The 12,857-nt window shown below is 52.3% G+C and overlaps 2 protein-coding genes across 2 annotated transcripts; one reads left to right on the top strand and one right to left on the bottom strand.

The window, feature by feature from the left end:
• Positions 1-446: 446 nt before the first annotated feature.
• On the top strand, positions 447-7,966 carry dkc1 (dyskeratosis congenita 1, dyskerin). The gene is made up of 15 exons (XM_083924682.1): positions 447-484; positions 1,688-1,743; positions 1,851-1,937; positions 2,824-2,915; positions 3,143-3,327; positions 3,452-3,516; positions 4,088-4,214; positions 4,320-4,450; positions 5,721-5,864; positions 5,962-6,082; positions 6,505-6,623; positions 6,698-6,801; positions 7,003-7,045; positions 7,284-7,457; positions 7,739-7,966. The coding sequence occupies exons 1-15, from the start codon at positions 469-471 to the stop codon at positions 7,802-7,804; spliced, it is 1,530 nt and encodes a 509-aa protein (XP_083780808.1). The 5' UTR covers positions 447-468; the 3' UTR covers positions 7,805-7,966.
• A 700-nt stretch (positions 7,967-8,666) lies between these two features.
• Positions 8,667-12,857, bottom strand: LOC310955043 (uncharacterized protein). The gene is made up of 4 exons (XM_083924768.1): positions 12,115-12,857; positions 11,112-11,303; positions 10,428-10,638; positions 8,667-9,330 (listed from the first exon to the last, which is right to left on the bottom strand). The coding sequence occupies exons 1-4, from the start codon at positions 12,767-12,769 to the stop codon at positions 9,096-9,098; spliced, it is 1,293 nt and encodes a 430-aa protein (XP_083780894.1). The 5' UTR covers positions 12,770-12,857; the 3' UTR covers positions 8,667-9,095.

Genomic DNA, 12,857 nt, shown 5'->3' with positions numbered 1-12,857 from the left:
TTGAGTTTTATTAAAATAAGTTTGAACTCTTTTATGTTTAAAGATGTTTTCTGTTCAAATAAATCACGTTTCACCAGATTTACTTGGATTTATTTATTATTATTTTATTTAAAAAGGATTTCATAAATTTCTTAATTTCTCCGTTCAGACGATAAAAACTGTTTCAATATTTTCTAAATTATTAAATTATAAAAACAAATGAAATAAAGGAAGCAGCATCTGAAGCATAGAATATTTAATATAAACTGTAATATAATTATAAACCATAGAATATAATCTCTAATATAATCTGTAGTTTAATAATATAATATTTTATATGAATTATCATAATTTAATATAATGTAACATAATCCAGGCCGGTGGGGGCAGCACTGAGGCGGAAGTCCTCCAGCCTACCGGAAGTGCAGAAGAAGCAGGAGTAGTAGAAGAAGAAGCGGAGGGGGCGGAGCTTCAGTCTCTCAGATCAAGATGGCGGACACAGAAGGTGAGCGCGTGCAGCAGTTCCTAACAAACTGAATTTAATTTAAATCTTTAAACGAAAGAAATAAAAAGTTTAAATCATCAAAGTTTAAATAAACTCGTGTTTCCGGCGCAGACCGGATCTGACGCGCACACGTCACCTGCGGCTCGCGCCAGAGTGCCCCGTGAGCGCCGTGTTTCAGGTTAAACTCTTATTTAGTGACGCACAGTTGGTTCCGTGTGTTTCCGGTTCGTGTGGTCCCGGTGCGGTGGCTCGGCGCGTGCTCCGTGTCCGCACCGGGGGCTGTCGGAGCCCCGGGGGCCGCGCGGCCTGCTCCGCCTCCCGGCACAGACTCGCACATGTGGCGCTGAACGAGCCGCGGGGTCGGGCGGGTTCGGACCGCGGGACTCGAACTTTACCCGGGTCCGTGTCGGTGTGGACACGTGCACGGGCTGAGTCAGCGGGTACAGCGGGATTTAACGCGTCACGGAGAGGCGCGAGACTTTACGGGATGTCTCATTACTGCAGAGCACCTGTTAGCTCCGCGTTAGCCGCCTGATGCTAACAGCCACGTGGGGTCCAGAGGCTCCACGTGCTTCTCACCAAAGCTGAAGAAAAGGTTAAAAAAGGACGTTTGCTTTGCTCCAAAGGTCCCAAGCGTTTAAGTGTGTGTGTGTGTGTGTGTGTGTTTAAGTGTGTGTGTGTGTGTGTGTGTGTGTGTGTGTGTGTGTTTAAGTGTGTGTGTGTGTGGATCAGAGGGTTCAGTGATAAAACAGGTTTAAATCCCAGATAATCAGGTTTCTAACACACATCAGATTCTGATCTTTAATAATAATAATAATAAACTGAGCTGCTCTGATTCACACAGGAACACGTGTTTGTTTCATAATCAGAAGAAGAAAGAAATGTGACTTTCATCTTTCTGTTTTTGCAAACTTTCATCCATCAAAGTGAATTTTCTAAGAAAAAACTCTTTAAAACAGAAACTTTATTTTAAACTAATCAGCAAATGAAAATGTGTTAAAACTAAACTAACTTTAATTTTTCAGAACTCAAATAAAAACGAATTAACTTACATTAATCTGAACAAAGTTTAATATAAAGTTATTCTGATGAGTCTCTGCAGCTGCAGAATAATAAATATATGAATATTAATAAAGTGTTTCCCATGTTTGGTTGTTCCAACACTATAAATAATATAATGTTAAATATGTTTATTTGTTTCAGCGTCGTCAGTGAAGAAGAAGAAGAAGGTGAAGAAAGTCCCAGAGGAAGAAGTCGGGGTACGAAGTTTATAGTTAATGTGTTTATGTTTAATTTATGTTAAAATGATGTTTAATATTAGTTTAAAGTTTAATGTGATTTTTAATTTAGCGTTTGTTTTTCACAGGAAATCCAACAGAGCGGAGACTTTTTCATCCAACCGGAGTCGAAAGTGACGTCTCTGGACACGTCCCAGTGGCCTCTGCTACTCAAGGTACCTGAACGCACCGCACCTGCACACACTTTACCTGTGACTCAAGGTACCTGAACGCACCGCACCTGCACACACCTGACTTTACCTGTTACTGAAGGTACCTGAACGCACTGCACATGAACACACTTTACCTGTTACTCACGGTACCTGAACGCACCGCACCTGCACACACGTTACCTGTTACTCAAGGTACCTGAACGCACCGCACCTGAACACACCTGACTTTACCTGTTACTCAAGGTACCTGAACGCACCGCAGCTGCACACACCTGACTTTACCTGTTACTCAGGGCATCTGAATGCACCGCACCTGCACACACTTTACCTGTTACTCAAGGTACTTGAAGGCACCGCACCTGTGACTGAACACACCTGACTTTACCTGTGACTGAAGGTACCTGAACGCACCGCACCTGCACACACCTGACTTTACCTGTTACTGAAGGTTCCTGAACGCACCGCGTCTGTGACTGAACACACCTGACTTTACCTGTGACTGAAGGTACCTGAACGCACCGCGTCTGTGACTGATCACACCTGATGGTACCTGAACGCACCTCTGAACCCGTTGGAGTAAATGTGGCGGTTCTTCGGCGTGTGAAGTGATGAAGAAGTTTATCCATTCTCTGAGCGGCCATCTTGGTTGTAGTCATTGCCTCTGCTCCCGTTCTGGGGGCGGGGCCTCTCCACCGCGGTGCGGGCGCCGCCCTGGCGTTCTGCCAGACGGCGTCCTGTTACCGCACGGAGAGACCGACTCGACCTGACGGGCGCCAAGACGATTTAACTGTTCTGATCCCACGCCGCCGAAACATCGTTTTATATAAAGTCAGAACGCACCGCCAAAATAAAAGCCTCTTATTTCATAATGAAACTTTGTTTCCTGCAGAACTTTGATAAACTGAACATTCGCACGGCTCATTACACGCCGCTCCCGTGTGGCAGCAACCCGCTCAAGAGGAACATCCAGGATTATGTCAGGTAATGCTAAGCTAACATGCTAACAGCAGTGGACTTCTTCCTGTCATGCTAAGCTAACCTGTGCACTACTTCCTGTCTGGTCATGCTAAGCTAACATGTGCACTCCTTCCTGTCTGGTCATGCTAAGCTAACCTGTGCACTACTTCCTGTCTGGTCATGCTAAGCTAACATGTGCACTACTTCCTGTCGGGTCATGCTAAGCTAACATGTGCACTACTTCCTGTCAGGTCGGGCTTCATCAACCTGGACAAACCAGCGAACCCGTCGTCCCACGAGGTCGTGGCGTGGATCCGGAGGATCCTGCGCGTGGAGAAGACGGGTCACAGCGGGACTCTGGACCCCAAGGTCACCGGCTGTCTGATCGTCTGCGTGGATCGAGCCACGCGGTTGGTCAAGTCCCAGCAGAGCGCCGGTACAGCGATGTAGCTTCCTGTCACTGATGAGTGTTAGTCTGTAGGCGGCGAGTCTCCGCGCGGCGGCGTGAGAGCCAGTAAACCCCAGCAGCCCCCTCACTACTCTCTGTGTGTGTGTTGCAGGTAAAGAGTATGTGGGAATCGTTCGGCTGCACAATGCGATTGAGAGCGAGCACACGTTGGCCCGGGTAAGTCTGGGAACGTCCCGCCGCTCGCCGTCATGTGGTCGCTTAAATTAATGATCAGTAACGAGCTGAAGTTCGAACCGTGAAGCATCCGAAGCCTCAATCCTGCTCCGTGTGTGAACAAGAGAGCAGGGAGGAGCTAATGGGAGCAGGGAGGAGCTAATGGGAGCGGGGAGGAGCTAACGGGAGCGGGGAGGAGCTAACGGGAGCGGGGAGGAGCTAACGAGAGCAGGGAGGAGCTAACGAGAGCAGGGAGGAGCTAACGAGAGCAGGGAGGAGCTAACCAGGGCAGGGAGGGGCTAACCAGAGCAGGGAGGAGCTAACCAGAGCAGGGAGGAGCTAACCAGAGCAGGGAGGAGCTAACCAGGGCAGGGAGGAGCTAACCAGAGCAGGGAGGAGCTAACCAGAGCAGGAAGGAGCTAACCAGAGCAGGGAGGAGCTAACGGGAGGAGGCTTTAGATTCTTCACGTAGAAAATAAACGTTATAATTATAGAAATGAGAGAATCGCTGTGATTGGATGTCTCCTGAGACTGTTGCTCCCTGCGGCTGCTCTGATTGGCTGTTTGTCTTCAGGCGTTGGAGACGCTGACGGGCGCCCTGTTCCAGCGCCCGCCGCTCATCGCTGCTGTGAAGCGGCAGCTGAGGGTTCGAACCGTCTACGAGAGCAAGCTGATCGAGTACGACCCTGAGAGGAGGCTGGGTGAGTGTAGCCTCGGGTTCTGAGGAGGTTCCACGTTGAACCGGGTCTGTGTGGCCACGGCGTGCGTGTGAGCTGTGATGTCACCGTGATGTCACTCTGTTGCAGGCATCTTCTGGGTGAGCTGTGAAGCGGGGACGTACATCCGGACCCTGTGCGTCCACCTGGGCCTGATGCTCGGGGTCGGGGGTCAGATGCAGGAGCTGAGGCGGGTCCGCTCCGGCGTGCTGGGAGAGAAGGTGAGCGCCACTTCCTGTTCCTGCTGTGACGTCAGAGTGTTGAGTTCAGGCCGGCTGCTCGGTGCCGCTCTGGTAATTAGACTCTGGCACAGGAAGCTGCAGCCGAGGCGAGCGTGACGGCGTCTGTGGTGACCACGGAGCCTCGGGCTGCTGACATCATCGTGACATCACTCTGAGGTCACTTCTGAAGCGTCTCTTTAGATGAGATGAACATTAAAGGTCAGAGGTCGTTGCTGTGGAAACGTCATGCGACCAAAACGCAGATTTTTCAGAGAATAAAAAACTTTAGTTTAAAAACAAAAGAACTCGTAAAATATGAAAGTTTATTAAAAACATCAGATTATTTTTAATATTTAACCTTCAGAGGTTTCAGCTTCTGTCCTCAGCAGCTGCAGTGCTTTATTTACACAGCGTTCACACACTCACACACACACACACACACACACACTCACACTCACACTCACACTCACTCACAGGGACACTCACACACACACACTCACACATACACACTCACAGGGACACACTCACACACACACACACTCACACACACACACTCACTCACTCACTCACACACACACACACACACACACACACACACACACACACACACACACACACACACACACACACACACACACACACACACACTCACTCACTCACTCACTCACTCACTCACTCACTCACTCACTCACTCACTCACTCACTCACTCACTCACTCACTCACTCACTCACTCACTCACTCACTCACTCACTCACTCACTCACTCACTCACTCACTCACTCACTCACTCACTCACTCACTCACTCACACACACACACACACACGGACTCACACACAGGGACACACACACACTCACTCACACACTCACACAGGGACACACACACTCAAGGTGAAGTCTTTCCCAAGGACACGAGGGGGGTGGGGATCGAACCCACGGTTGTGCGGTGGTTTTCCTGTAGTCGTGGCGTTCAGAGCGAGTCTTCCCTCGATCCAAATGAATAATAATAAATGTTCAGCGCCGACGATTTAGTTTGTTAACCGTAGTCATGCTTTCAGACTAACGCTTTATATTATATTTATACATGACCTCTGACCTCCCTGTGACCCCCTCCACTCTGTGACCTCTGACCTCCTCCCTGTGACCTCTGACCTCCTCACTGTGACCTCCTCTCTGTGACCTCCTCCTCTCTGTGACCTCCTCTCTGTGACCTCCTCCTCTCTGTGACCACCTCCTCCCTGTGACCTCTGACCTCCTCCCTCTTGTCGTCAGGACCACATGGTGACGATGCACGACGTCCTGGACGCTCAGTGGCAGTTCGACCACAACAAAGATGAGTCGTACCTGCGCCGAGTCATCTTCCCTCTGGAGAAGCTGCTGGTGTCGCACAAGCGCCTGGTGATGAAGGACAGCGCCGTGAGTCCGCCGCCACCGCCATCATCCTCGTCGTTGTCACGCCACAGCGCCGTGAGTCGCCGCCACTAACACGTCTGTGACTCGCTCGTGTCTCCAGGTGAACGCCATTTGTTACGGGGCCAAGATCATGCTGCCGGGCGTCCTGCGCTACGAGGACGGCATCGAGATGAACCAGGACATCGTCGTCATAACGACCAAGGGCGAGGCCATCTGCACAGGTGTGTGTGTGTGTGTGCGTGTTTGTCCGTGTGTGTCCCATGTGTGTGCGTGTCCAGCTGAAGCCACATGATGAGTCATAGATGCCGCAGCCTCCGGGCCGTGAGGACCTTTCATCTATCACCCTTAACTGATGGCTGCTCTGACCCGGGTCCGTTAAAGAACCAGAACCACTGTAATAACGAGTCGCTGTAAAGACTGAGTCGCCGTAGAGGCTGAGTCGCCGTAAAGACCGAGTCGCCGTAGAGGCCGAGTCGCCGTAGAGGCCGAGTCGCCGTAGAGGCCGAGTCGCCGTAGAGGCTGAGTCGCCGTAGAGGCTGAGTCGCCGTAAAGACCGAGTCGCCGTAGAGGCTGAGTCGCCGTAAAGAACCGAGTCGCCGTAAAGAACCACTGTAAAGACTGAGTCACTGTTGTTGTGCCGCAGCCGTCGCTCTGATGACCACGGCGGTGATCTCCACGTGTGACCACGGCGTGGTGGCCAAGATCAAGAGGGTCATCATGGAGCGGGACACGTACCCCCGGAAGTGGGGCCTGGGGCCCAAGGTAAGACCTGATGATGATGGGGGGGGGGGGTCGTGGTTCTGTGGACGCGGTGCTGACGAGGCGGTTCTGTTCAGGCGAGTCAGAAGAAGATGATGATCCAGAAAGGCCTCCTGGACAAACACGGGAAACCCAACGGCAGCACGCCGCACGACTGGAAGGAGGGCTACGTGGACTTCAGGTACGGGCCCCGTGTTCGCTCTAAAGCCTGAACGCATTCACCGTGGTTAATTTCATTCACTGTAGTCCACCATAAAATACCCACAATGCACTGCTAATGTGAGCGCACGTGCGAGTTACACGACATTGAGCCGTACCACAATGCAAGGACCGTTACCAACGCCCGTCAGTTCACTAACAACTGTTTTGTTTTGATTGACAGCGTCTCCAAGGCAACTGAGCCGACATGTGACACGCCTGCAAAGGTAAGATGTTACTGTGTGTGTGTGTGTGTGTGTGGTCCGTGTGTGTGTGTCGGTGTGCAGCTGAAGCCACGTGATGACCCGTAGACGCCGCAGCCTCCGGGCCGTGTGGACCTCTGATCTATCACCCTTGTCTGATGGCTTCACTGACGTTAGAGCCGCGCAGCTGCAGCCGCGGCGTCCACACACGTGACTGGTCCTGATGATGTCATGACTCTGACCTTTGACCTTTGTGCTGCAGAGGAAGAGGGAGGCGGCCGACAGCGACGCTGAGGCGACGGCGCCCAGCACGCCGACGCCAGAGGACACGAAGAAAGAGAAGAAGAAGAAGAAGAAAGAGAAGAGGGCGAAGCTGGAGGAGGCGGAGCCTGAAGCAGAGGGGGCGGAGCCTGCACCAGAGGAGGCGGAGCCTGAGGTCAGTGTGGAAACAAAGATGTTTCCATTCAAACAGGAAACTAGAGATCGATAAATCACTTTGGTTCACGTCGTTGATCTGAAACGTTCTCTTGATTTAACGTAAACGAGCTTTCTGACATGTTTGGAAATTAGGTCATTTAGTGTTAAAGTGGTTTAAATGTTATAACGATGTGTGTGTGTCTGTGTCTGTGCGTGTGTGTGTGTGTGTGTCTGTGTGTGTCTGTGTGTGTCTGTGTGTGTGTGTCTCTGTCCCCGTGTGTGTGTGTGTGTGTGTCGCAGGTGGCGGAAAGCGCCAAAAAGAAGAAGAAGAAGAAGAAACCTAAGGAGGACGAGGCGTCGGAGTGACGTGAACACAAAGCATTCTGGGAGTTTTATAACGGACTGCACGTTGAAGACGACACACTTTTGTTTTTTATATGAATTTTATTGTTTTGTTTTTTTTCTGCTGTAAATACGTGAACAGGAAGTCTGTTTGTAATTTCAAAATAAAAGTATTTGTTTTCTCTATTTGTGGCTCTTTGAACGCTCTGACATCATCAAACCTGTGATGACGTCATCAAACCTGTGATGACGTCATCAAACCTGTGATGACGTCATCAAACCCGTGATGTCGCTGAAGGCTCCAGATCGAGTCTCAACAACAAAAAAGAAGTTGAACCCACAAAGCCCTGACACCCCCCCCACAGGGAAGACCCCAGCCCCCCCCCCTGCAGCCAGACCAGAGTACTTGGCTCTGGGCGTCCACCCCCTCCAGCCCTCACAGGTCTGCTGTTCCCCTCCAGACCCCGACCCCCTCCAGACCCCGACCCCCTCCAGACTCTGACCCCCTCCAGACCCGTGGTGCAGGACGTGCGGGAGGCTGCAGCAACCGTATGGTTATAAAAACATAAAGACCCTCTGTGGCGCCAGAGCAGCTTATTACACACTCACACGAACACATACGCACACACACACTCTCACACACAGACACTCACGCAGACACACAAACGCACACACACACTCAAACACACTCACACAGACGCAAAGACACGCACACACACACACAGTCACACACACACTCGAAACGACTTCAGTGATAAAATGATGAACTCTCAGAGCGGATCCTTTCTTCTGTTGCCATGGAAACACAGCAGCTGTTTTAAATATTCAACTTTAATCAAACAAACAAAACAATAAATAAATAAATCAGTGAGTAACTTTCCCATCATGCAACAGTGATGCTTAAAGGCAGGCTCCACCCCTCAGCCTGGGATTGGTCAGAGGGCTGTGATTGGTCACACAGAGCGCTGTGATTGGTCAGAGAGCTGTGATTGGTCAGAGGGAGCGCTGTGATTGGTCAGACGGGGCTGTGATTGGTCAGACGGAGTGCTGTGATTGGTCAGACAGGGCTGTGATTGGTCAGACGGAGCGCTGTGATTGGTCAGACAGGACTGTGATTGGTCAGACGGAGCGCTGTGATTGGTCAGACGGAGCGCTGTGATTGGTCAGACGGAGCGCTGTGATTGGTCAGACGGAGCGCTGTGATTGGTCAGACGGAGCGCTGTGATTGGTCAGACGGAGCGCTGTGATTGGTCAGACGGAGCGCTGTGATTGGTCAGACAGGACTGTGATTGGTCAGACGGAGCGCTGTGATTGGTCAGACGCAGAGGCAGGACAGCGGGTCTCTGTGTGAGCTGGTGAGGACTCGGACTCTGTGATTGGTCAGTTCCTGCAGGTCTGAGATCAGCTGCAGCAGACGGGGACTGGGCCGGTGGACCACGTGGGTCGGGTCTGAGGGGTCCGGTCTGTAGTACGAGTCCAGAACCTCCAGAGTGTGAAGACGCGTCAGCTGCTGCAGACACAGGAAGTCCCCGTCCGACAGGCTCTGGTGTCTGAAACCACAGCAGCAGCAGGTTACTACGGAGACCCCCGGGTTACTACGGAGACCCCCGGGTAACTACGGAGACCACCTGGTTACTACAGAGACCACCGGGTTACTACAGAGACCACCTGGTTACTACAGAGACCACCTGGTTACTACGGAGACCACCTGGTTACTACAGAGACCACCTGGTTACTACGGAGACCCCCGGGTTACTACGGAGACCCCCGGGTTACTACAGAGACCACCGGGTTACTACAGAGACCACCTGGTTACTACGGAGACCCCCGGGTTACTACGGAGACCACAGGGTTACTACGGAGACCACAGGGTTACTACAGAGACCCCCGGGTTACTACAGAGACCCCCGGGTTACTACGGAGACCCCCGGGTTACTACGGAGACCACCTGGTTACTACGGAGACCCCCTGGCTACTACGGAGACCACAGGGTTACTACGGAGACCACAGGGTTACTACAGAGACCCCCGGGTTACTACAGAGACCACCGGGTTACTACGGAGACCCCCGGGTTACTACGGAGACCACAGGGTTACTACAGAGACCCCCGGGTTACTACGGAGACCACCAGGTTACTACGGAGACCACAGGGTTACTACAGAGACCCCCGGGTTACTACGGAGACCACCGGGTTACTACGGAGACCACAGGGTTACTACAGAGACCCCCGGGTTACTACGGAGACCACCGGGTTACTACGGAGACCCCCTGGTTACTACGGAGACCCCCGGGTTACTACGGAGACGCACAGCTTTTTCAGTTTTGTCATTTAAACAATCGGCTTCAATTCAGAATTTCAGCCGTGGTGGTGGACACGGTCGTCATGGCGGTGGTTTTGGTTGTGGTGGTGGTGGTGGTGGTGGTGGTGGTGGTGGTGGTGGTGGTCGTGGTCATGGATGTGGTTTTGGTTGTGGTGGTGGTGGTGGTCACGGTCGTGGTGGTGGTCACGGTCGTGGTGGTCCCCACCATGGTGGTGGCGGTGGTCGCGGTCATGGCGGTGGTTTTGGTTGTGGTGGTGGTGGTGGTGGTCACGGTCGTGGTGGTCGTGGTGGTCCCCACCATGGTGGTGGTCGGTTTGGTGACTCACCGGATCCTCAGCGTCCTCAGCTGAGGGAACAGCTGTGGGAGGAGCCTCACCAGGCTGGGGGAGGAGCTCCAGGGCTCCAGGTGCAGGTGCTGCAGGTGAGGCGCTCTGACTGACACCTGCTGCAGGTCCTCAGGCTGCAGCTCCACGCAGAGGCTCAGGCTGAGCAGAGAGGACGGCACGCAGCCGGCGTACGCCGCCAGAGGGTGGCCTCCTATTGGACGAGCACAGAGTGAGGTCATGGTGACATCACTGAGGTCATGGTGACATCACTGACGTCATGGTGACATCACTGAGGCCATGGTGACATCACTGAGGTCATGGTGACATCACTGAGGTCATGGTGACATCACTGAGGCCATGGTGACATCACTGAGGTCATGGTGACATCACTGAGGTCATGATGACATCACTGAGGTCATGGTGACATCACTGAGGTCATGATGACATCACTGAGGTTATGGTGACATCACTGAGGTCATGGTGACATCACTGAGGTCATGATGACATCACTGAGGTCATCATGACATCACTGAGGTCATGGTGACATCACTGAGGTCATGATGACATCACTGAGGACATGGTGACATCACTGAGGTCATCATGACATCACTGAGGCAGTAGAGGAACAATAGAAACAATAGACACAATAGAAACAACAGGAACAGTAGGAACAGTAGAACTCGCCGTGCACGCTGAGGCTGTGCAGCTCGGGCAGACACGTCAGCCATGTTATCAGGTGACAGGTGGGTCCAGGTACAGAGTACAGGTGGAAGATTGACAGGCTGCGGAGGCGGGACAAAGGCTGCAGCACTTCCTGTGTCACCACAGCATCATAGTTCAGCAGCTGGAGGTGAGACAGCTGCAGAGCAGCGCCCCCTGCAGACAGACAGGTTATTACACCTGTGATTATACCTGTGATTACACCTGTGATTACACCTGTGATCACACCTGTGATTACACCTGTGATCACACCTGTGATTATACCTGTGATTACACCTGTGATCACACCTGTGATTACACCTGTGATTATACCTGTGATTACACCTGTTACACCTGTGATCACACCTGTGATTACACCTGTGATCACACCTGTGATTACACCTGTGATCACACCTGTGATCACACCTGTGATCACACCTGTGATTACACCTGTGATTACACCTGTTATCACACCTGTGATTACACCTGTGATTACACCTGTTACACCTGTGATTACACCTGTGATCACACCTGTGATCACACCTGTGATTACACCTGTGATTACACCTGTTACACCTGTGATTACACCTGTGATTACACCTGTTATTACACCTGTTACACCTGTGATTACACCTGTGATTACACCTGTGATTACACCTGTGATTACACCTGTGATTACACCTGTGATTACACCTGTGATCACACCTGTGATTACACCTGTGACTACACCTGTGATTACACCTGTGATTACACCTGTTACACCTGTGATTACACCTGTGATTACACCTGTGATCACACCTGTTATTACACCTGTTACACCTGTGATTACACCTGTGATTACACCTGTGATTACACCTGTGACTACACCTGTTACACCTGTGATTACACCTGTGATTACACCTGTGATTACACCTGTTACACCTGTGATTACACCTGTTATGGACTCTGCTGACATCATCAGTGTTGGACCCTGTGATGTCACAGTTACCTGCTGTGAGCTGGGCGGGGCTGAAGAAGTCATGTGACAGCGTCCTGTAGGTGACCATGGTCCAGGACAGGTGCCTCAGCTCCGTCAGGTGCGTCAGGACGCCGCTCAGCGTCGGGACCCTCAGGCTGCCGTCGTGGTGCAGCAGCAGCGAGGTGAGGCGGGTCAGCTGACTGAGGGCGGCGAGCAGGTGAGCGGCGCTGCAGGTGAGCTGCACGTTACAGAGTCTGAGCTGCAGCAGCTGATCACTCAGAGGAAACAGGAAGTCCACGCTCTTCAGCGGCGTGAAACAGGACGTGAAGGACAGACGTTGCAGCCGGTGGAACAGCTTCAGCTCGTCCACGCCTCCTTCCCTCCAGTCGTCCAATCGTAACGCCTCGAGAGCAGGAAGCCAGGCGGAGAGCTGCTTCAGGTGTTTCCTCTTACCTGAACGCAACAGCACGCCGTCCACGTGCCTCTGAGCCAGGCTGCGCCAGAACGCACGGTTGTACCGGGAGAAGTTCTGCAGCACGACGCTAAAGCCTCGCCACAGGGGGCGGGACTTATCCAGCAGGTCCCTGAAGTGCGAGCAGGTGCTTCGCACGCTCAGTTTGTCTTTCCAGGACAGGAAGCTGAACACCTGCAGCCACAGCTCGGCAGGAAGCTGCAGCGCTGACATCGAGACGCCAGGGACACGCCAGGGACACGCCAAAGACACGCCACAGACACGCCACGGACACGCCAGGGACACGCCACAGACACGCCAC

The sequence above is a fragment of the Echiichthys vipera genome, assembly GCF_963691815.1.
Source record: "Echiichthys vipera genome assembly, chromosome: 12".
Lineage (NCBI taxonomy): Eukaryota > Metazoa > Chordata > Actinopteri > Perciformes > Trachinidae > Echiichthys > Echiichthys vipera.
Note: the sequence above shows the minus strand (reverse complement) of the source record. Positions and strands in the feature narration are given on the sequence as shown.